Source organism: Sorex araneus, chromosome 5, assembly GCF_027595985.1.
Source record: "Sorex araneus isolate mSorAra2 chromosome 5, mSorAra2.pri, whole genome shotgun sequence".
Taxonomy (NCBI): Eukaryota; Metazoa; Chordata; class Mammalia; order Eulipotyphla; family Soricidae; genus Sorex; species Sorex araneus.
This window is the reverse complement of record NC_073306.1, coordinates 63,271,029-63,296,725: the sequence shown is the minus strand read 5'-3', so window position 1 is coordinate 63,296,725 and position 25,697 is coordinate 63,271,029. Positions and strand designations below refer to the sequence as shown.

The following is a 25,697-nucleotide window of genomic DNA, read 5'->3' as shown; positions in this document are numbered from 1 at the left end:
TTATGATGGTAGCAGAAGATGTATATTCAATGATAATTTCAAACATTGAGCATTCACTATGTGCTAGGTAAATTACTAAGTAAGTACCTTATGCACATCGACTCACTTAATGTTCTAAATGACTTTCACTATTAATACTTCCATTTTCAGAGAAAGATATAAGGCACAGGAAATGAAGTACCTTGTCCCTGTTTGCTAATTTACTAAATAACCTAGTTAAGTTTCAAACTCAGGAAATTAGACTTGAGAGGTCAGACTTTCAGGTACCATACTTGCCTTTACAAGATATAGCAAGAGGAGTTTTGTATTAAAAGAATTAGAAAATGGACTGAAGAGATGGTCCAGCAGATAGGACAGTTGCCTTTTACACGGCAGACTGGATTCGATCCCTTGTATCCCATATGGTCACATGCTAGGGGTAACCCTGAGCATAGTCAGGCCCAAAAACAAAAGAAAAATTAAAAAAATAAAAGAGAATAATCTGATTATGCCATTTCCGACTTTGAAATCCCCTCACTGTAACAAAATTCTCCAGTCTCTGGGTCATTCCTTTCACTTTTCAGGCATAAGGGCACCCCAAGCAGTTCTCAAAGAATCCAGTACACTCCCAGAGATTGAAATTTCATAGCTAAGGCCCATGAATGAAGAACTGCATAGATGCTATGGTACTGGGCACCTCTAGGGCTATGACAGGCAGTCCTGTGTAGGGACACTGGTGCTGGGGTTTGAATTTGGCCATGTGCATTGTACACATTCCTAACTGCTGAGTAATATTTTCAGTACCAATGCTTTTTGTTTAAAAACTATTTTGGGGGGCTGGAATGATAGCACAGCGGGTAGGGCATTTGCCTTGCACTCGGCCAACCGAGTTCAATTCCCAGCATCCCATATGGTCCCCCAAGCACCACCAAGAGTAATTCCTGAGTGCATGAGCCAGGAGTAACCCCTGTGCATCGCCAGGTGTGACCCAAAAAGCAAAAACAAACAAACAAAAACAACTATTTTTCTATTATGGCAATAAAATGTTCTCCCTGTGATCATTATTTATGAAGACTTTTTCTTTTTAGCATCTTGTGCAGATATTTATTTATTGGACCCCTTGTATGTCTATTATTCTGTAGGCTGAGTTCTAGAAGACTTTTGACTGAATTTGTAGGACATGCTTCAATTTATTGAATACAACAGAACAGAACCAATCCTAATTTGAATCCTGATCCACCTTTCACTGTTGTCAGCTAATTATCCAAACTCCAACCATGCTACACTTCAGTTTATTCATCTACAAAGGGAGAGGATAATAGTAATTTTCAGGGTGTTTGGAGAATTACAAAAACAATACATCATCTGTTTAGTATTTACTGTGTGCACTACATAAATTTTGAGTAAGTACTCAATAAATATTCACTGTATCACTGTATCACTATCATCCCGTTGCTCATTGGTTTGCTCGAGCGGGAACCAGTAAACATCTCTCTCCATTGTGACACTTGTTGTGACTATTTTTTTGCATATCGAATATGACACGGGTAGCTTGCCAGGCTCTGCTGTGTGAGCGAGATACTCTCGGTAGCTTGCCAGCCTCTCTGTGAGGGGCGAAGGAATCAAACCCAGGTTGGCCACATGGAAGGCAAACGCCCTACCTGCTTTGCTATCGCTCCGGCCCAATAAATATTAGTGATGAAATTATTTGTTTCTAGAACTTTCTCTCAAGTTTTCTTCCTCTGAAAAGTCTTATTACCTCTATTAATTTGAATATTATTTTTAATGCATGTATTTATAATAGCAAAGCGGGTAGGGCATTTGCCTTGCATGTAGCCGACCCGGGTTCGATTCCTTCGTTCCTCTTGGTGAGCCCGGCAAGCTACCGAGAGTATCTAGCCCCCACAGCAGAGCCTGGCAAGCTACCTGTGGCATATTCGATATGCCAACAATAGTAACAACAAGTCTCACAATGGAGACATTACTGGTGCACACTCAAGCAAATTGATGAACAAAGGGATGACAGTGCTACAGTGCTACAGTATTTTCAAGTGGTTATTTTTTTCTCCAATTAAAATATGTCAAATTCTGAACTCATCAAAGAAGAATATGGAGGTTCCAATCACATCATAGAGAGAAATCATCAACATTAGTCCCAAAACATCACTTTTATATTATCTCTTCTGTGAACATTGTAAAACTCTCTTGCCAGCATTGCACAGCTGGAGACTAGTTTTATTGTTACTAGTGACTTCAAACCATCATATTAAGTTTATAAATAAAATGATATTAGGGTCCTCATCTAGTTTCATTATTAGACTAAGCAGAGTAATAGTAAATCAATATTTGCATAATTGCTGAAATGACAGGTTTGGATGCAAATAAAAAAGAGTGTAATCCAAATTCATTTATATGAAACCAATTCAATCACCACTATAAAGTGCAGGCATCAGAGGCTCATGGTTTATAGTTGACAAAGAATTTTCTTAAAGAGGTTGGGAAATAATTGCATCTTTTATCAATTGCTGTTCTGTATTTCAGATTCCTTCAAAAGTATTTTTTTTCTGCATCCTCCGGGAATCTTTTTTCCTAATGCATTATTTTAGCACACTCCAAAGGCATGTATTTGACATACACAAAAATAATAAAACTAACGTTGTTTACATCATAATCCACAATAAATATTAAGCAATGTTTTAAAAGTCAAAATACATAAAACGTTCTTTTGAATCTTCTTTGTTATAAACAGATTTCACTTGTTATCCTGAAGCAGAAGAACTGAAAGGTGATGGTCCTTACATGTGTGTTATTAAAATGGAAATAAATCCCGGGGCCAGAGACAGAGTACAGTGGATGTAAAAGGCTATTTTTCTTTTCAGCCTTTTTTTTTTTAAAGGCTTTGCCTTTCTCATGGCTGGGTCTGGGTTCAATCCCAGGCACACCATATGATTCCCAGAGCACTGCCAGAGGTGATCATTAAGAACAAAACCAGGAGTAAGCCCTGTGTGAAGCCAGGCATGGACACTGTCACTGTCATCCCATTGCTGATCGATTTGCTCCAGCGGGCACCAGTAATGTCTCTGTTGTGAGACTTGTTGTTACTGTTTTTGGCATATCAAATATGCCACGGGTCCCTTTCCAGGCTCTGCTGTGTGGGTGGGATATTTTTGGTAGCTTGCTGGGCTCTCCGAGAGGGTCAGAGGAATCTAACCCAGGTTGGCCAGTGTGCAAGGCAAACACCCTACCTGCTGTGCTATCACTCCAGCCCGCCAGGCATGTTATTGCCTAAAAAATAAAAAAAACATAACAAGAGAGAAAAAAAGAAAAGAAGATAGAAAGAAAGAAAGAAAGAAAGAAAGAAAGAAAGGAAGGAAGGAAGGAAGGAAGGAAGGAAGGAAGGAAGGAAGGAAGGAAGGAAGGAAGGAAGGAAGGAAGGAAGGAAGGAAGGAAGGAAGATTTAGTCATCATGAAATATGTAGTGGGCATGGCTCTATACTGAGCCTTGTGAGGAGGATTTAAGGATGAACATAAAGGGGTTGATTAAACACAGCTGGAATCAATCCTGGTGGCAGGTAGTGAGACAAGGACCCTGGAAAATGGGGCAGGTACAATTCTATGGGAAATCCTGTGACGTTCTTTTTCAGCCTTTGATTTAAGTTACTGATGAACAGCATGCCTACTTTTAGAATTGTTCCCAAAGGGAACAATTGTTCCCGAGGACAGAACACTTCAGGAGACAATTGTAGCTTTAGATGAAATTGTGGGGGTGGGGGTGCTTTCTGTTTTTTCACAAGAAGGTGAAACCAGGAGTGGCACTGAGTGATTTTCTTTTCTGAAAAGGGGCAATAGGCCAAATAAGTTTGAGAACTTTTGTTCAGAACCTGTTTCCTCAGAATATAAAAAGAGATAATTGACTAGACCTCAGGTGGTCATTTTCACATGTTATTTTTCTATAATCCAGCAATGTAGTAACTCTAAGTAAATACATTTCCAGACCAGTAAACTTAGATCATTCGCTTCAGAAAGCTACCGCATTTTACTTCACAGTAATAATTGTAAAGGGGAGAAAATTGAATTTTTCAGGGTCATGCATTTGTAAGGGGTGGAATTAGAATTTGACCTCAAGTTTTTCTGTTTCAGATCCCATTCTCTTTTTTTCTGCCTCCTTTAAAAATTAACTACCATGATTTACAATACTGTTAGTGATAGTTCCATGCATACATCATTTTTACAACATGCCCACCACAAAATGCCAGCTTCTCTCCACCAATGTTCCAAGATCCTTCCCATCTCTTCCCATATTCCCAGATAAATTTAGTTCTGTAGACCAATGGTCCAATTCTCTTTCAATTGTTCATTTGTTCATTTACTATGTTCCTTTACAACCTACATATGAGAAAAATCAATGCTGTCCTTTTTTTAAAAAATAAAATCTACTTTGAATTGGATATAGATTTATTTACTTTAAATTATTGCAATAAAATTATTGTAGCTTTAAGAATTAAGACTTCTGGTCAGATACTTCTTAAATTATTGAACTTTTAAATGACATGCAACTTTAAGTGACAGAAAGTTGACTAATTTAATTTCTATGTATGTAGGGAATTATTGACACTGTTTTAAGCTATCTTATCTTTTGTGCAGAAAGATGTTCCCATTTAGATTTTTACTAACTTCTTTTCTTAGAATCTTGCTACAATTCCAAACTGTAGACTTAATAGAGTGACAAAGTGTGTTTGTTCTTACGGTTGGAATTCGATGGATTCTTGTAAATCATTATTATCACTTTGCTTGTTTGTTTTTGGGACAAAAGCAGCTGTTTTCAGGGTTTACTGTTGGCTCTGTACTCAGGAACCATTCCTAGTGGGACTTCAGGTACCATATACAGTGCTGGGGACAAAACAAGGGATGGCTGTGTATAAGGCCAGCACATTGCATTCTGTACTCTCTCTTCAACCCTTTTGCAAATACTTTTTGTTTTATTTAATATTTGGGATTGTGTTTGTTTGATTTTGATTTTCAGACCACACCCAGCCCCTAAACAAAATAAGACAGTCAAGCCACAATATTCTGAACTTTGTATAACTTGATTTCCCAATATGAGCACTTGATAAGTAAATTATAGAAACAAGTTACCAGTCTATCATCTCTGGAAGCCTATTTTGGCTGAAAAGATTTGCTATAGACCCTCCTTAAACACTATCAGACTCTAAAAATTGCATACATAGTGAGCTCTGAAATGCAGAGCACCTTTTTGTAGGCTTTTTGTTTTTAGTAATAAAACTATGCTCACCTAAGTCTCATTTGTTTCTATTGAGCATAAAATGGTATAATCAGGTTTTTTAGATGGGTAGGTGAATTGAAGCTTTTTGTTAGTGGCATTGAAAAGTGGCAAATCAAGATATTTCTTGATTGAAATGCTGCTGGAAAATGATTGTATTTGCTAAAGTCTTTATGTTTTCTTTGGTTTAGATAGGAAAAGTTTGGTATATGAACCCATTTGGTCAAATAGGTGTAAGTTAATTTCAGGAAGTAAGAAATATCCTTGATTTCTAGTGTTGGACAATTTCTGTTTCATAATTTTTTTACAAAAGCCAGATATAAACCGAATAATAATTTGGAAATTTCTTTAAATTTTAAAAAGGGTCTCATAAGAGCCAGTACGAATCATCTCTAGGATACCACTGTTAGTGCTTTGTAAATATAGTTTTGCTTGTTTTTTAATAGTTTTGTTCATATAATCTTTCAACTTAGTCTGAGGGTAGAGTATGCCTATTTTGGGGTAGGGATTATGGCATAATCTTAAATATGACTTACTATTTTCTATTCCCTAGACAGGCCTTCAGTGTAAGCCTGCATAGTCACCTGTTTACTCAGAACTAAGATGATTTTTACCCACAGTTTAACATTAATAAAATAATTTGAAGATCATAAACAATGGCATCATTTATATCACTTGTCATCCCATTGATCTCCATTCATCCCTGTCACGTGCTAGTGTAGCCCAGTGGAATGTGTTTTGTGTTCCTGGTGCAAGCATAAGCAATGGTGTATAATGTTATTGTAAACATTTTCTTCTTATTGATTTTTTTGAGGGTCACACCCAGCGATGCACACGGGTTACTTCTGGCTCATGCACTCAGGAATTACTCCTGGCAATGCTTGGGAGACCATATAGGATGCTGGGAATCGAATACGGGTTGGCCTCGTGCAAGGCAAATGCCCTATCCGCTGTGCTATCACTTAGTTCTATCTTCTTTTATTGCTTTATGTAATTATTTGATAATAATGAAATGTGTTGTACTTAATAAGGGGTGTTTTCAGTGAATACAATTTAATCCTGTGAGATAGTGTATCTTTTCATGCATTAGGTTCACCTAAAGCAAGTTACCTCCATACTGTTATTCGTAAGAGAAAAAAATGTAAATTCATAGGAACCTTCCTCAGCATATCTCTTGTTCTTTTGATTTATACTTACATTTAAACATTAATTAGGTCAAAAACATAGTTTCCAACTTGTTTTGCATGTCTTGGTATGGTATCAAGAACTACCTTTCACCATCTGGGTAGCTTCTTTTTCTTTTCTTCTAAAACTTGGGTTTGCTTCACAAAATATCACAATGTTTTGACATCCTGAGAACATACAAATAATGCAATAAGGACCAGAAAGGTTAAGGCACTTGCTTTGCATGCAATCAACTCAGGTTTAATCCCCAGAACACATGTAGGTTCCCCCAAGCCCCACTAGGTATTATCCCCGATCACACAACCAGAAGGAAGCTCTGAGCACTGCTGGTTGAGGTCCCCATAGAAAGTTTTCTGGTAATAACATTCCATCCATGCAATAAAAATTTTCTTTCATCCAGTTGTCTTTGGAAATTGGGAATGCAACAATGATTGACTACAGAACAATATGTATTATAATCCAATTCCTATAACATTTGGATTCAGTGTTTCTGATCTGTGGCATTTAGCATATATATGTATATATATAAATAAATATATATATACATATATATATATTTAAACCCAAATGTTGCAATACGAATAATGCTTCCTCAAAGATGCTCCTTCTTTTTAAAAAAATTTTAATTTTTATTTATTTTTAAAAATTTTTTAAATTTTATTGAATTACCATGTGGAAAATTACAATGCTTTCAGGTTTAAGTCTCAGTTATACAATGCTAAAACAACCATCCCTTCACCAGTGCCCATATTCCACCCCCCCAAAAAAAAAAAACCAAAAACCCAGTATACCTCCCATCCGGCCCCCACCCCCCAAACTGATAAATTTCACTTTACTTTCTCTTTACTTTGGTTACATTCAATATTTCAACAAAAACCTCACTATTATTATTAGGAGTTACCCACTAGAGTCAGACCTGTTGTGAAGAGATATGAGGTTTTGGATTTCTGTATTTTAGCAACTAAGTCCAGGAAAATTTCTTTCAGATATTGGATCATTGCAAGCTTGTAACTCTCATCTGTGGTTCTCATAATATGGTGATCACCACGCCCTTCACCCCCGGCAAGAAAAAAGGCGAGAGAGAGGAATACCTTTCCCCTCCTGGGCAGGCATGGGGCTGCAGCTTAGTTCTCAGTCTGGAGACATTCTGCAAGGAGCTGCCCATACCAAAAGTAGTTTAGCTGGCCTCTGGAGTTCATGCTCGTTCAGCTGCAGAGAGGCCACACCAAAGATGCACCTTCTTAATCATCATAATGCAAGAATACACTGCTTTATACAGCAAGGGCTAATTCTGGTTGCAGATGGAATTAAGGCCACTAATTAACTGACTAGTCTCGATTAATCCAGTAACTCAAAAAGTATATAAATGGGGAAGAAAGGCAAAAGGGCCAGAATCAGAGAGAGGGTGGTATGAGAGACTTGTCTGACAATTACTCAGTTTGGTATGGTAAAGAATCAGAAGCCAGAGCCTGAAGACTTCAGATAGTGGAAAGGTTAAAAAGCATTTTTTCTTAGAGCTTCCAAAAGGAATCGAATGTAGCCCTGCTAGCATATTGTTGTTTGAAAAATAATTAATTTTTTATGATGACATTTAATAGAATTTATTATTAAAATTTTTAATTATAGCTTAGGTAATTTGGTTACAATGGTGTTAATGTTTTGGTACTGTACAGAGTTACTACAAAAATTGATTTCGTACATTTCCACAATCACCAACGTTCACATGACCTGCTGTGGTCCTTATGTCACCTCTGTTCCAATTTTCTTTTTCTACTTCTCCTACCCCCACTGTTTCTTAGCAACTTTTGTCATCCTAAGTCAAGAGTTGGTCATTGTTCATTACTGTCTTCTTCTTTGCCTTTTCTCCATATACTCTGCAGATGAGTGAGATCATCTGGTATTTGTTCTTTTCCCTCTGACTTATTTCACTTAACATGATTCCCTCAAGTTCCATCCATGTTGCAGTGAACTTCAGGATTTCATTTTTCTACAGCTGCATAAGATTGCATTATGCATGTGTATACTAAAATTTCTTTATCCATTCATCTGTCATTACACATTTGTGTTGCTTCCATATTCTGACTATTGAACGTAGTGCTATAATGAACATGGGTGTGGACTCTTGATTCTAACTCATTGAGACACATTTTGGGTTTCTGACCTCCAGAACTAACTAGATAATAAAGTTGTGTTGTTTTAAGGCGCTAATGTGTGGTACATAGATGTAGTAGGTACGAATTCATGAATTCAGATGAACTAAGTCACAATTTGAGCTAAAGAAAACTAGTAGCGTTAAAATTATTTTTCTATAGTCTCTCCGAACTGTTTGCTAGAAAATCTGTAGCATAAAGCAGATTGTAGAAACATTTATTTAAGAGAATAAGATGATTTAAAGAGCTCAGCACATTGGCTTTATGCTAATTATATGCTAATTTCAAGCATAAGTTATATATTTATTTACTCCAACTTGCAAGATTTCATTTAAGTTTTTCCTAAATCTATACTGTGAAATCGGTGGAATTATATTTCTCGGTGAATATTTCATGATAATGTTTTATTTTCATCATTTTAATATCATCCTGAGTCTCACCATAGTTGGTACCTAGTTTCAATCATGGTCTCCCATTTATGCTTGTGCTTGAGAAATGGTAGAGGGCAGGCATATAGTATTTTATAGTGGCTTGTTATTAATTTTTATGAATCTGTTTTAAATTACATGATCTTTGGACATACCCACACCTGGAACAAATGAGGCCTTTTTTCTGTCATGTTTCCCTCATGTTTCTTCTACTTCTAATATTTCTGAAATTCATATTTTGAATCCATAGTACTCTAATGTGATGATATTTAAAAATGGTATTTGAAGGTAAGTCCTGAGAGAGGAGCCTTTGTGGAGATATTTGTGCCCTTGTAATAAAAGAGTTCAGACAGTTTGCCTTTTCTGTTCTCTACATGTAAATACATGATGAGAAAGTCTATCTATAAAGCCAGAAAAGAGCCATCACCAAGAACATGACAAGGCTGGCTACCTTGATCTTGAACTTCCAGTCTTCAGACTGTGAGAAATAAATGTGGGTTAATCCATCCTTCCTATCATGTTATAAACCTTGCACAGATTTGGGCAAATTTTAATACCAAGAAGAGAGTGCTATGACAAATACTTAAAAATATAAAGCAATTGTAAAATTAGTGACAAATGTAGATGGAAAATTTTGAGATGCACAGTTCCTTATATCTTTATTAAAGTATAACTACAATTTTTATACAATTTGATATAGTATACATATGTCAAATAATTACCATACTAAAGTTAGTGAATACTTCCACTATCTCACATAGTTACCATGTATATATGTATGTGTATATACATATCTATAGAAAGAGCATATTTCAGATGTATGTTCTTAGCATTTTTCAAGTATGTGATAGAAATATTAGTGCTTGTAATCATCATGCTATACATCATGCTGTACTCAGAATATTGTCATTTTATAACTGAAAGTTTGTACCCTTTATTTAACATCGCCTTATTTCTTCCACCTATCTCTCTCTGGAAACCATCATTCCAACTATTTATGTGGGTTCAAATGTTTAGATTCCCCATATAAATGAGATTATATTGTATGCATCTTTCTCTATATGACTCATTTCACTCAGCATAATGTCCTCAGGTTTTATCCACGGTGTTTAAAATGGAAGTAATTTCTGTTTTCTTTGCTTTTTGTTTTTGGCCTTTTGGGTCACACCCAGTAATGGACAGGGGTTACTCTTGGCTCTACATTAAGGAATTACTCCTGGTGGTGCTCAGGGGACCATATGGGATGCTGGGATTGAATCTCGGTTGGCTGTGGGCAAGGCAAATGCCCTACCCACTGGACTATCACTCTAGCCCCATGAATTTTTGTTTTTTGATGTCTGAATAATATTCCAACCTGTATACATATACAAATACGTGTGTACATGCACAAGTTTTTATTCATTTGTTTGTTTATGGATGATTAGGTTGTTTCATGTTTTGCCTATTGTGAATAATGATGCAGTAAATAAACATGGGATGCAGCTATTTCTTTACTATTGTATTTCATTTATTTCAAATTGACAACCAGAAGTGTGATTGCTGGATCATAGGGGAGTCTGATTTTTACTTTTCTGAGAAACTTCTATCCTCATTATACCAATTTATATTCCTATCAACAAAGAGTGCCCTTTTCTCCACAGACTTATTAGTATTTATCATGTCTTTTGTTTTTGAGGATAGACCATCTAAGAGATATGAGACAATATTTCTCTCTAGTTTAGATTTGCATTTCCCAATGGTTAGTGGTGCTGAGTACGTTTTCATATTGGCTATTTGTATGCTTCTTTGGAAAAATTCCAATTTCACTTCTACTGTGCATATTTAAATTACAGTATTTGGAGTTTGGGTTTTTGCTATTGCGTTCTCATATAATTTGGATATTAGTATTTCTTTGCCTCTATCACCGTATCACTGTGTCACTGTCATCCTGTTTTTCATCAATTTGCTCGAGCAGGTGCCAGTAACGTCTCCATTCATCCCTGTTGTGTGCTAGTGTAGCTAGATGGCATATTGGGGACTCTTTCAGGATCAGGGAAATAGGATCATTGTTGTTACTATTTTTGGCATATTGCTTACAGCACACGTAGCTTGCCAGGCTCTCTGAAAGGCACAGAGGCTTTTGGGATGGCTTCTAATCGCCTTTACAGGTGTTCCCAGTCTACAGAATGTAAGCTTTTGGTCAACTGGCATGATGTAATGATCCGAACACTGACAAACATGCACCTGCCTGCATCTCTGGGCAGCACCTGAGACATCTGCTATCTCAGGTTGATCTCCTTGAGGTTGATGGAGTGTATCCTAAGGTTATTGAGCAGCTGGCAGAGAAGGACCCTATTGTGGAGGGTCTGTGCAGGTTGAATACCTGCACCAAGTCCCAGGCCACCCAGTGGTTGGCTGACAGCACCCCTCAGTGGATGAGCCACTGTGCGCACTGCTGCCATGGCTCTATGTCCAATGGTGCTGTGACTTGGCCTGGCTGGGGCAGGCGACGACACTGCAGCTGCCACCACAGTTGGTCTGTGCCCCGCCAATGCCATTCTGTTCGAATCTTGCAAAACAGCTGTCAATGTCCATCAGGATCATGTGTAGAGTTCCAACAGGGATCATGTATAGAGTTCCATGCCTTAGTCACATGTTGTCTAAGGCATGATGGTGAGCCGGGTTTGGGAGAGTGTGAGGAGTTCAGGCGGCATGGGCGCCAATCAAACATGGTGTGGTAATTACGGATAATGAGTAGGGAGTGTCTTATGATGTGTCATTTAGGAATATGTTTAAGAATAGGTTTAGGAATATGTTCACTCATATGTGAAGCTCGACCCAAGCGTGTGGAAAGTAGCCTGGAGTGTGGCTGTGGTTGGGTTGTGGAGGTTGGCTTCCAGGGCTGGGTCCCAAGGGGGACCGGTCTCTGCGCCAGGCTGTTTTCACTTGGGGCACCCCAGAAAGGGGCAGGTGAGAGCCCTACCCACCCCAAGGGACCCAGCCCTGGCAGCTGACTTCCACAACTCAACTGCTGCCATGCTCCAGGCCGTTTTCCACATACTCGAGTGGAGCCTCATACATGAATGAAGTCCCATGGAACCCAGGTAATGTGGAACTTTGTGACCTTTGCCTCTATATAGCTTGTAAATATTTTTTTCATGAAGGAAATTTTAAAGGTGTTTCTGGAGTGAAAACTCAAAGAAAATAGCTAGAGAGAAAAGTTTCCATCTTCTAAGAAAATACATAGGTAACCATAAATCATCATGAAGAGAAATTTGGTAGAAATGGGCATGGTAAAGGTCATTGTGGTAAAATCTCAGATGGGAACAGGCAGCATGCTAAAAATGTCATCCTTGTGGCAATAAATAAAAAAATCTGAATTGTGTTCATGTTTGAGTGCTTTGTTTTTCAAAGGGATGAATCATATGATCCTCTGTGAGTTCCTAGGATATACCAAAGTAGATCACAGGTGAAAATAGAATAAATGGGAGGCTATGACTTGGGACAAAGTGTCAACTGGTGGACAGGAGGAAGAGAGGGAACAGATAGGAAAAACAGGTCAGAATGGGATAATGGTCAGAAAAAGATAGAGGGACTATGTTCTAGACTATTGTGGATGGTAGAATAGTTGAGACAGAGGGTGGTGACTCCTGGATGTGAAGCAAACAATAGGAAGTGTGAAGCCTCGCTAGCAAGGGATCCTAGTTATGAAGCCAGTAATGAGTGAAACTGGGATTGAATTAGGTATTAACTCTTAACCATGAGATGCCGCTTCCTCAAGTGGGTTAAACAGTATGGGAATGGCAGTACTGGGAGAGGATGTTGGTGTTCCAGAATGCTGCAGGCAAGATTTTTCTCCTGATTATCTTTTCTCAGTCAGCAAACTTTGTCCTTAGTTCCTAGGACTGATGCACATTAACCAATAATCATATTTTTGATATTTTCAATTTTAAGAAGCTAGACGGATGATTTGGAGATATAGCATAGAGGGTAGGGCGTTGGCCTCGCACGTGGCCAATCTGAGTTAGATTCTTCCGCCCCTCTCAAAGAGCACAGCAAGTTACCAAGAGTATCTTGCCCACACAGCAGAGCCTGGCAAGCTACCTGTGGCATATTTGATATGCCAAGAACAGTAATAAGTCTCAAAATGGAGATGTTACTGGTGCCCACTTGAGCAATTCGATGAACAACGGGATGACAGTGGTAATAATTATATACTGCTTACATTCCTAGGGCCTAAAGAAAATCAAATGAAACTACGCAGTAGTACTATGACATGGACTGGGATATATTAGGGAAGGGGAACTACGATAGCCCCTTCCCTAGTCTAGGCAGAGATATTCAGTAAGTTTTTGTGAAGGAATTAACCTGACACAGGAAAATAATTAAGTACACACACAGGCACAAAACTCCCCACTAGACAGAGAACTTTGTGATTGAGTCTGTGCCAACTCAATGTCCCCGGTGTTTTACAGATTTCCCTGAGAAAAGTCAGTACTCAACTGTGATGAATAATATTGTTGCCTCTCCTTTTAGTTGGGGATTTGGGAAGATAGATCACAGCCTATCTGACCAGAGAGTAGCAGAGAGACTTGACAAATGAGTGGTATGCTTAACTGGCTTAGTGTGTGACTCAGTCACCATGTCCGAGGTTAGGTGACCTTAGTCTGATCCAGTGTTCTATAATTTATAAGAACAGAGAGAGAGAGAGTGAGAGCGAGCGAGAGAGAGAGGGAGAGAGAAAGAGAGTGTGTGTTTATGCGTGTTGTGGTGTGGGGTGTGTGGGGTGAATGTGGTGGGGGAGAAAAATAGAGGAACTAAGTGGAGAGAGCAGAGACAGAACCATCAGAAAATCTCTGATCTCAGTTTGTGAGTCAGTAATATTTTTGTCAAATGCAAGGGGAAGCTCTAAGTCCACACCAAGTACACATGAAGAGACACAGCATAGAAAGGGTCATGCTGTGACATGTTAGAAGCACCGGATTGCTAGCATTTTCCTGTGAAAAGAGGTTTAACGGTCAGAAGGTGACAATTGACTGCATTTAGTGAAATGTTTTTATTGACCTATTTTAGTCTGCTGCAGCTGGTGTAATGGAATACCATAAACTAGGTGCTTAAATCACAGAAATTTATTATTTCTCATAGTTCTGGAGTCCAGTAAGTTAAAGATTAAGATGGCAACAATTTCTGTGTCTGGGGAGGGTCCACTATTTAGTTCAGTATGATGGTTTTCTTGTTGTGTTCTCATATGAAAGGTGATAAAGGACATTACAGTTCACACACACACACACACACACACACACAAACGCACTGGGGGGAATTTTCTGTCGCAGTGCTCAAGAGCTGGAAAGCCCCACTGGCAATTCTAAGTAAATGGGTGATTAGTTCAATACAAGAGCTTGAGAATGCAATGATGTTCAGGTTCTGCAATGTCTTGGGCCACCATAGTGTATCTAGGGTCCTCTACCGTCACATTCGATGGTGCTTGCAAGCCTCCCAAATAATGCTTGTGGTATAGGAATCAAACCCATGCCATATTTGTGCTTAGAACACTGCTTTACTATCTCCTTGCTTCTTTAATAAGAACTGTAATTCCATTCATGGGCTCTGCCCTTGTGACCTAGACACCTCCTGAATACCCTGTCCTTAATTCCATTATATTGGGGGTTGGGATTTCAAATAAGATTTTGGAAGGAGAGAAACTAACATTCAGTCTTTAACAACTGTTGTGCAAAATCTATGTATAATTTACAGTCGTGCAAATTCTCTTATTAAATAATTCCTTTGTATCTCCTTCAGTTAAAAAAAAAAGAAATTTAGACATTGCCTGAATAAAGAACTGTGCCTGGGTAGAATATGCCAAGGCCTGGCACAGGATGATAATTGTAAAAATTGCTTTAGACATGGCACTCAAGCAGAGACTCTTAATCATTCCTATATAAGAAAAAGGTGAGCAGACTGATGTGGGTGAAAATTTCAACTCAACTAGATCTTTTTGACCTTGAACTACTGGAAAGGCATTGTGTACACCAATTTATTTAGGAGCCTAAGAGCACAGAATTAAAATTAGTTAGTACCAAAGCTCTGGGAACATTCTGATTAAGATCTAAATATTAAAAAAGTTACAAAGTCAGAATAAAAAGGGGGTAGTTTTATTAGTCACTGGGGAAGTTGAGGTCAATGTTATCTCAACTTTTTGACCTTATATTTAATCACGGTTTGGGAATTCACAGCTATTCTAAAGCATTGATTTCTTTTTTTAAAAAAATAACTCAATACTTTGAACCTGAAAAAAACAGACAAAAGAGTATATATTATACTGGTCTAATGATTTATCTTAAGAATCTGTGAACTGTGGAATCGTGATTGTTATGACTGAGAGACACCTGCTCACCTTTCTGAAATGAGTTGCTGAAAAAATATTCTGAGATTTAGAAAGGGTAAGGGATACAATGTTGACCTTTTGGAGACAGGAAACCTTTGATGAACTATAGGACACCAAGACAGTTCATTTAAAAGATGGTTTCAAAGTATTATCCAAGGCTGGTTTTGTATGTGCATTGCTGAAACCCTCCGGTTATCTTTTTACATAAACCCAGGAAATAATGGTTTCCACAGTTGTTCATATTTTTGCAAGCCCTCACGTGGCACCTTAACTTCTGTGTTTTGTGACTACTTATCAATCTCTTTTTGTGGATAAAATTAAGCTCCCCTTACTATTTGACAGCATGAAACTTTCCTGTGATGGGCATTTAGAAGAAAGGAGGGAGAGAGAAGAAAAGGTCACCCAAACCATCTTGATGTAATTAATGCTGTGTAAACAGCTAAATAAAATAGTTGCTAATGACATTTGTTTGATTCTATTATATGAGTCCTGAGTTCCTGCTCTGGCTCACACTTGGGGCTCAGAATACATAAAAGCTTAGCTGCTCATACATAATACAAACTGTAAATCTTGGTTGCAAGTGATATAGTGTATGTGTATACATTCAAAATATTTTGAAGTATCTTGTTTATAACATCAGGATTTTGTATCAATGCATTGTATTTTGAAATCTGTATGTATTGTATTATGATTACCAACAAAAGTATACTTTCACTCCATGACTGTTAAGTTGATCCCTTTCACTTGTTTAGTCATCTTCACTCCTCATCCTCCCCTCATTTTAACCACCATTTTGTTCTTATCTAATAATTTGCTTTTGCTTTGTTTTGGTGTCTTATCTGTTATGTTCCTTTATCTTTCACATAAGAGTGAAACTATATAGAAACATACCAAACTAAGTGACATCTGATTTTTTCCTAAAAATAACCCTTATTTGGGCTGTGGTTAGGCTTATGTGATCTCATTCCCTGTTTACATATGTCTGCTTCTCTCTCTGATCACATGTATATCAGTATAATTACGGGATTTGTGTACATGTGCACATATATTTATGATTTCATGGGACAAGAATACATAAGTATAGTTTAAAACTTACTTTCAAACTTTTATAGATTTAGTAACTGACTAAGATATGGCATGTAATCAAGTAGTGAATTTGACTGCCTTACCTCTTAAAATGGAAGACCCTAAAAATCAAAGAAAATCTATAAAATTGGAGTATGGAAGCTAGTCATGGAATTAATGGAATTGTCTGAATATATGAGAAATTTAACCATTTCTAAACTAGTTTAAATTTGTTTTATAAATCTTTGCCACTGAAAACAAATCTGCAGCAAAACTATCTTCATTTATTGAACACATTTTTTTAAAAAAAACAATAAATAAGATCAAGATTGACAACAAGAATAATGTAGTATCCTATCCTTCAAATATAACAGAGGGTGCTAAAAAATAATAGCACTATGTGGTGTGAAATCTAACTCTCAGTTTCAGGGAAGTAGAGGAGAATATCACACCACATAACCAGGTTGTATCAGGAAGCATTCCAGGGGAGGAGAAGTTTGGGCATCACAGATGTTATTGTTATAGACCTCATGGTTTTTTGGCTTTGAGCATAAATAGAAATTGACATGAGGCCAAGTTGAGATTTATGCTGCATTTATTTATTGAAGCTTCTGCCTGAGCACAGGGGAGAGACAATGCTGGAGAGCATATAATGGCTGACTCCTTGAACAAAAGCCAGGGAAAATTTTAAAAGTGGTAGAGGCAGCAAAGAAATAGCAGCCAGGGGATATTGAAACAGAGAGACAGAGGAAATTGAGTACATAAATGTAATGGACAAAACATGTTTATCACCTGCATCCCAGGGTTTATTTTTACCATGCTAAGTCTCCATTGGGCTGGAGTGATAGCACAGCAGATAGGGTGTTTACCTTGCACACAGTCTACCTGGGTTCAATTCCTCTGTCTCTCTTGGAGAGCCCAGCAAGCTACCGAGAGTATCTCGCACAAACGGCAGAGCCTGGCAAGCTACTGGTGGAGTATTGGATATGCCAAAAGTCTCACAATGGAGATGTTACTGGTGCCCGCTCGAGCAAAACGGTGAACAATGGGATGACAGTGCTATAGTGCTAAGTATCTATTATCATGTGCGATTTTTAGTAATAATATCAGGGGAAAATAAGTAAATGGTTAGTACTGGGACACATGCTGTTCAAGGACAAGTGATTTAATTTCTCCCTCAGAGGTGATGAGCACAGAACAATGAACTTTGTGGTTAAGAAACACATGAACCCTCTACTGTCTCATTATCCCGTAGTTAACAGTTGAGGACCAGGCGTAGGGTTTAGAGAGTATGCCCTGTGTTCTAAAGACATACAAATATGATACAGGAGCAAAGGTAAGCTCCAGTTACTAGAATTTAGAGTATAGAGTAGGAGGCTGAAGAATTCTCTGAAGCACCCCCTGCCTTTCTTTCAGGCTTTCTCCACAACGGCTTTCTTGACAACAGGAGTTGATGATCTCTTTGTGTCCATGGTTTTTGCATATTTCTACCTTTGAACTTTTCCACAATCAGTCTAGTTGTTCATGTCTGATTCCCACACATGTCTTTTGGATTAATAACATCAAAACTCTGGCCCAGCTCTTAATCATAAAACCTAGGAAACACTAGGTGCCTGTTTTTTTTTTTTTTTTTTTTTTTTGGTATACACACATGCATAAATGACTAGCTGGCTGGTTGAGTGAATGATTATGCAAAGGCTGGGGATTGGAAAGTCAAGAATCGCCTTGGTTATCAAGGAACACTTCATAAAACCTTAATGGTTTCATTTTTCTGTTTCAGATTACTTGCAGCATACAATAGTCTTACCGATAAACACCTGGCTGGATATTTTAACAATACAAGGATAAGGCGGCATCTCTTAAGATCTGGACTGGTAAGATTTGGCTTACTTTCTACCTGTTTTCTGATTTTATTAAGTCCAGCCTTTTCTGGTTTCCACTTTGAGCTAATCAGACAGCTTTCCCTCCCTTATTTAAGAAAAAAATGAGTTCCTTTTGAGAGCTCTGCCTTCTTTATTTCAGACTGTTACAACAGAGGAGGAGAGCTCACAATGACTACTGAAGCAACTTATAAATTATTAAGAAAAAAATCCCGATGGGTTTTTAATAGCACATTTCAATCATTTGTTTACTCATTTATGTATTCAACACCTTTTTTGAATACATTAGAGGACCTAGAAACTGTTAGGGATTAACAATAGGAAAACCTTGACTTTACTCAGAAAAAGATATTGTTTTGAATTATTTTTAAAATGTGGAGTGGAAGATGTGACTCATGCCAAATGTCTTGTATTTTAAAGATTCTTTCATTTCCTGTGACGTCTAATTGATAGTTTGCTTATTTCTTGGCTCCAAAACTGTCATCGCCACAAAATTTCTACTCTTGAAAGTACATTTAATGTGAAAATCTTTTAAAATTACCAGCTTCATGTTGAAAGAAAGGGGAGTAGTCAAAGAAAGTGTGACTAATGATTTTTAGCTGTTTACCTTCATAAAACAGTGGGTTTCGGCAACTGTTGTTGCCATGGTGTTGAAAGGATATACATGGTGTTTCTAATTGTTGTTTATGTGTTTCTCACTCTAGCTCTGCAGATCTCAGGGAGCTTTGCTTTTTGTCTCCTGGGGTTTTGTTATCAGGTCTGGCTGACGTGGCTCTGGCATTTATAAGACACAGAATCTTGAACAGCTCCAACTTCCTCGATTGTATAATTAAGATAATGATACCCAGCCTGCTGAATTGATGTGGAAATGAAAGATAATGTGATAAATTGGTTTTGTGATTATTGTTTCAACCTTTAACAGTACTTCTTTGGAATAGATAAATAAACTTCATCTATTCATTGGGAATTTTTTTTCTATTGATCTATCAACAAACATTAGCAAGCATTTACTGAACATTTATTAAGTGCATTGGAACTTAAATAAAGAAGATACAAGGCTCTCTCTAGAAAACTTATTAAATATAGTCTCTAGATCAACAATATTCACCTTCACCTAGAAAAATAAGTTTATAGAGCTCCAGACCAAATCTTTTGAATCACAACCTCTGAGGTGCTATTTGTTCACCTGTCTTTCAATGCTTGACATGATTCTGATTCAGGTTCATTTTTAAGAAGTTCCACTCTTTAAGAGCTTCCAGTTTAGTTTGGAAGATCAGACTACTTCCAAGGAGATAACGATGGCTTCCAGTAAGTTGGGGAGATCAGATCTATTCCCAATAGATAACAATGGCACACATTAATGTCTAAGATAGTGCAAAATATTCTTAGCATTTTCTCCTAACTTTACGCATACAGCATATCCCATGGATAGAATATATTAAGGACTACAATTTAGTTCTTAATTTCCAAAAACACTTTGTTTCTTTGTTTGTTTGCTTTGCTAGGAGGTTCTATATGGTTACTCTTGGCTCTGTACTCAGAAATTAACACCTGGCAGTGCTCAAGGAACTATGTTAGATGCCAAGGATCAAACCTGGGGTGACTGCATACAAGGCAAGCACCCTACCCACTGTGCTATTGCTCTGCCCCCAAAAAAACATTTTATATAAACACATTTATTTTTTTCTATTTGAAAGCTGTCACTGTCAGTGTCATCCCTTTGCTCATTGATTTGCTTGAGTGGGCACCAGTAGCATCTCCATTATGAGACTTGTTGCTACTGTTTTTGGCATATTGAATATGTCACGGGTAGCTTGCCAGGCTCTGCCATGCGAGCAAGATACTCTCAGAAGCTTGTCGGGCTCTCCAAGAGGGGTGGGGGAATCGAACTTGGGTCAGCTTACTTACTTGAAAGCTGTCCCCATTGATTGTCGAATTTCTTGAGTGGTCTCAATAACGTCTCCATTCGTCCTAGCCCTGAGATGTTAGAAGACTCTCTTACTCGTCTTTCCCAGTGATGCCGCATTGGAAGCTTTTTCAGGGTCAGGGGAATGAGATCCAGCATTGTTACTGGTTTTGGTATATGAATAGGCCATGGGGAGTTTGTGAGGCTCTCCCATGTGGGCAGGAAACTCTCGGTAGCTTGCCAGGTTCTCCCAGAGGGAAAGTAGGCTATAAGCTTCCGAGAGCTTGGTTTTAAGTCTCTGGTGTTGGCCATTGGTGGGATAACACGGTGCTGGGGGCAGTCCCTGGGTGTGACTGTCTAGTTACTGGAACATGGGAAATCGCAGCCCCAACCCAAGCAGGCTTGGAGGTCTCAGCCCTGGGTCCCACACACCTGGGTTCCTCTGCCAGTACCTTCATGCCTGAGGCTTGTCTGAACATGTGGAGAGGGGCCTTGAGCATGGCTGTGGCTAGGCTCTGGAGGTCTTTGGTCGTGGGAGCTCTGCTCAGGGTGGGAGGGAAGCTGGAACCCATCCCTTCTGAAGGACCCTGGGGAAGACAGCTAGGCGTGCAGGCAAGAGACTGTATTGAAAACTGTATTTATGAAAAAAATTTCATTAGACTATCACTTTATGCATAGTTCAAGCTGATCTCAACAGTCAGATTTGTTGCAAAAACAGTGTTTAAAAGCTAGTGATTCCAGTTAAGAAATGTGTAGGATTAGATGAGACATGAAATGGTGAGTAGTGTTAAATAAGTGAAAAGGAAGCTGAACAATTTGGGAAGAATTATTACCCTCTGTTTGTAGATGAGAGGGAAAAATAGAACAAAGATGCCTATAGAAAAAGGATTAAAGGGAAGGCATATAAATAAAACTCCAAAACTACCGCTCCTGGAACTTGCAGTGATTGGCAATTGAAACCTTTCTCCAACACTGTATAGCTGCAGCAATACATTATCTGAAAAATTCTGAATCACAACAAATTACATTCTGGGCTGGAGAGTAGAATAAGGAAAAGCAGTATAAAAGCAAAGTAATGAAACCAATTATTTTTTAAAACAAACTGATGAAAGTCTCTGCAGCTTCCATGCATTGCCCTTCAAAGTATTGACTGTGAGGTCATCAGCGCTCTGATTACTGCTCCTGTTCATTGTTTCAAAGTAGCACCTTTCTCTCTAATGTGTTCAAAAAAGGAAAGAAAGAAATGAAGGGAACACCTGGGTTTCATCAGGGAAAAAATGTTCCTCTAATGAAAACCTTGTTTTAAACATTGTGTACCACCTGTGTGCTTTTCTGATATGATAGGTCTATGAGACTGGCTTAATTTTTTTTTCTTTGAGAAATTTTCATGAAAAAGGAAACGTATACATAATGCTGTATTCCTTTGGGCTTACAAGACAGGGCCTTTCCCTCTTATTCCTCTGTCTGTCTCTCCCTTTTTGGTTGCATTTACATTTCCATATTTGGATCTATATTTGCATCTATTCTTGTTTTATTTCTTTATGGCAGATCACAAGAAGTGGAAGAATACTTTCTGAAAAAGAATACAAACTAAATGTCATGAAGCGGGATCACCAGAAATATGTCCGGGAGTGCTTGGCTCAGGCTATTTTCCGTAAGGTTCTTGATATGGAGGTATAAATATACTATTTTCTTTATAACCTATATTTTAAGTATTATAACAATTCATCTACACCTGGAAGCAGGAATGATTACTATATTTCATTAAAAAGGAATAGAACAAGGTGACTTGAGTAATATTTTATGGCTCTTTAGATAGCAAAGTTCCAGGAGATGAAAGTAAGCTTTTCTCCATTTTCAGTTAAGGAAAAATATGGGCATCTTATATATTTTGTGATATTTAATTTAACAAATGTAGATTTTTTAATCCATGATGGCTACTCTAAAACATACCAGCCCTCACCATCTGTACCTCAATTTCCATTTGCTAAAAAAAATAAAGTGACATCTGTTTAAATATCAGTAATTCTTCTGCCATGAATTATTTCAGATATGTTATTCTTTTAAGGCACTGAAACTCAGCCGTATGCTAAGTTTCAAGGAATAGGCATGGAAACATCTGCTGTCCCTCCTACTCTAGGTCAAATTGGTCAGCACAGATTTACAACTCCAGCATCAACAACTTTTTTTTTTTAAATTTGACATGGCATTTTTAGTGGGATATCTAGCTAACTTGATAAATTATTTCAGCCTTGCTCCATAGAACTTGTAGTTTCAAGCATCAACACCATTTTAATCTCTGTGAAAAAAGCATGTCACTTCTTGGCTTGACCATACAGCAATAAATCAGAAAACTTGGCTCATAAAACCATTGACTTGTATGTGCAATCAACACGTATGAACAACTGTATAATTATCAATAAACCAATATTAAATGTACTTCCACTAAAAATATTTATTGTTACTAATATTATTATAGTTATGTTAACCTAAGTTGCCATGATTGTGTTCATTTTATATCTATAAGAAGTGCTAATTTAGAAATTTATCAGATGTTTTATATTATAAACATGAGTACATAGAAGTTGTTTATGGCCCCTAAATCACTTACTTATAAAAGCATTAGTTAGAGGCCACAGTGATGTTTTAAAAAATTATTTGGGATATAACAGTTATTGTTTTTTTAAAAAAGTACAATATGGGTTGGAGCAATAGCACAGAGGTAAGGCGTTTGACTTGCACACAGCCTGAATTGGGTTCGATTCCTCCGTCCCTCTCAGAGAGCCCGGCAAGCTACCAAGAGTATCTTGCCCGCAAGACAGAGCCTGGGAAGCTACCTGTGGCGTATTCCATTTGCCCAAAACAGTAACAACAAGTGTCACAATGGAGACGTTACTGGTGCTGGCTTGAGCAAATCGAAGAGCAACAGGATGACAGTGACAATATAAAATTAATCTTTCACCAATTTTAAGCCAAATCAGTTGACATCAAGTTCTATATTAACCTTTGTCCTTGAATTTTGATTTCTCAAATATCATGCATGACACATTACGAGAAACATGCTATTGAGTCTTTTTGAATTCTTTAAGTTTATAATATCATAGATAAATATTAATATTTTACAAGTTTCATCACATATTAGCTTTGTTGGAGCAAACAATATGAAATAAATTTGTTATGTGCCTGCCAAGGGTGCAGGCTGAGAGAATGGCAAGGACCTTGGGGACAGGGGTGTTGGGATTGATGTTGCAACATTGTATGCTTGAAACAATGCTATTATGAACAGCTTTATAAATAATGGTGTCATATTAAAGAAAATTAAAAAGAAAAGATTTTTATATGTTGCATAGTATAATTTGATATTATATGAACATAATATATCATATAAGTCAACAAAATTGAATATTTATCTCCATTTTCATATTTGTGCTGGAGCGATAGCACAGCTGCAGGGCGTTTGCCTTGCAAGCGGCCGACCTGGGTTTGATTCCTCTGCCCCTCTCAGAGAGCCCAGCAAGCTACTGAGAGTATCTCGCCTGCACGGCAGAGCCTGGCAAGGTACCCATAGCGTATTCAATATGCCAAAAACAGTAACAACAAGTCTCAAAGTGGAGACGTTACTGGTGCCTGCTCGAGCAAATCGATGAGCAACAGGATGACAGTGACAATGACAGTCATATTTGTATTACATTCAGTTTACGCCAATATAGTTTGCTGATGTTCTTGTATTAATATTCTCATATTCGTTCATGCAGCAAATATTAATTTTAGGCTTACTGTGTAGCATTATGAGATTATATGATGCAGCTGTGAGATATAATTAAAGAAAAACATTCTGTCAAAATTGACCAGATGCTAGAAGACACACACTAAGTTCAGAAAATAAGAGAATCATGACCTGTGTCTTTGAGAGTCAGAGGAAGCCCCAAAGAGGTTTAGCTATTTGAACTGCACCTTAACACCTGAGATTTTATATGAAAACATGAGAGGCATATTCTAGAGCATGAGACAGCAGGTATGACAGGGTTTTGAGGATGGAAAGGAAAGTTCACCAAGGCCAGATAGCACTGTTGGGCTACTGTAAGGAGTAGTAGGGAGTGACACTATCCAAAAAGCTGGGTCCTGTTTTTTTGAAGGACCTTACATTCCCAACTAGGTACTAGAGTGTAGGCGATGAGGCGATGAAATGATTTTCAGCAGGGGAGTGAAATAAATGAGAACTCTTTGAGAAAGATGATGTTACTAAAAATGTGGAAGATGGATTAATGAGCTGGAAAAGATTGGAGGTGGGAGGTCAATTAGGAAGCTGTTGCCAAAGGGTGCAAGCTAACAGCAGTTGTGGAAATGCAGGGAAGATTCAGCTGTCCACAGAGAAAAGAGAGAGACCGAGTATTATTGAATAGAGGGTGGGAGGCAGGGAGAGCCCAGAGCAAGGCTGAGGGTTCCAGTTTGGTGAGTGATATATACAGTGTGGGTAATCACCACCACCTAGGGCTTGAAAAAGAACTCTCAAATGATGGGGTTTGTTTGGTAATGCAGGATTCTGGAAGGCAGGGATTGCTCATAAGCCGTGGAATGGTTAAATAAGATGAGTCACGGTGGGTGGGAGATGGGGCAGAAATGAGACAAAGACTTTGGTGGTGCAGAGAAGGGATGGTGGGAGTGAGGACTGTGCTAAGCTGGAAATAAATGGAAGATGGAAAATGATAGTGAATTTAATAAGGATTGTTGATAGGTCAGTGAGGGAACCAGAAGGATGGAGAGAAGAAAATGAAGTACTCAGAAAAGGATTGATAATACTTAGGCTGGAAATAATCAAGTCTGCAGGTCCCAAAGACAGCAGGAAGTGATCAAAACCAGAAAGAAGTAGTTATATAATGCTCTTATATATGCTGGGATGATTTCAACTCCAATTATATGTATATTATATATGCATGAGGTTTATTTTTACATTATATAATTAATATATTACCAAAAAATTTGAAAAACCACAAAGAGCATAAAAGGAGAAAATAACCACATATAATCATTCCTCTCAAAGATAACTGCTGTTTACATTTCCTATAGTCTCTTTTCTGTTTGTATTTATACTTTAATATATAACTATCACATTTGTGAGAAAAGCAGGTTTTTGTAAAAAACAGAAAGTTTTCAGATGGACCAACTTTCCAATTGCAGCTCTACCACTGACTAGGTTTATGACCTGCAGCAAATTCATGACCTGCTGCCTCAGTTTCTTTGCAAATACGAATAATTAGGAGTTCATCATTTGAGAATAAATGATGCATGCAAAACACCTTTCTAACACAGGGACAGATAGACAATGTTAATGTGATCAATTAGTGTGCATTTTTATGCAATTTCTTGTATCCTACCTTTTTTGGGTGCAAGCCACGCCTTTTAAATTTTTTTAAATGTGGGTATTATTTTTATGATTGAATTTTACTTCATTACACATA

The 25,697-nt window shown here is 37.8% G+C and overlaps 1 protein-coding gene across 1 annotated transcript in view; it reads left to right on the top strand.

Annotated features, from left to right (window-relative positions):
• Positions 1 to 25,697, top strand: part of ERICH3 (glutamate rich 3) — a 128,371-nt gene that overhangs the window by 19,842 nt on the left and 82,832 nt on the right. The window contains exons 2-3 of the mRNA XM_055139337.1: positions 18,233 to 18,326; positions 21,787 to 21,912. Of these exons, the coding sequence (XP_054995312.1) occupies positions 18,233 to 18,326; positions 21,787 to 21,912 (220 nt within the window). The remainder of the gene's footprint in view (positions 1 to 18,232; positions 18,327 to 21,786; positions 21,913 to 25,697) is intronic.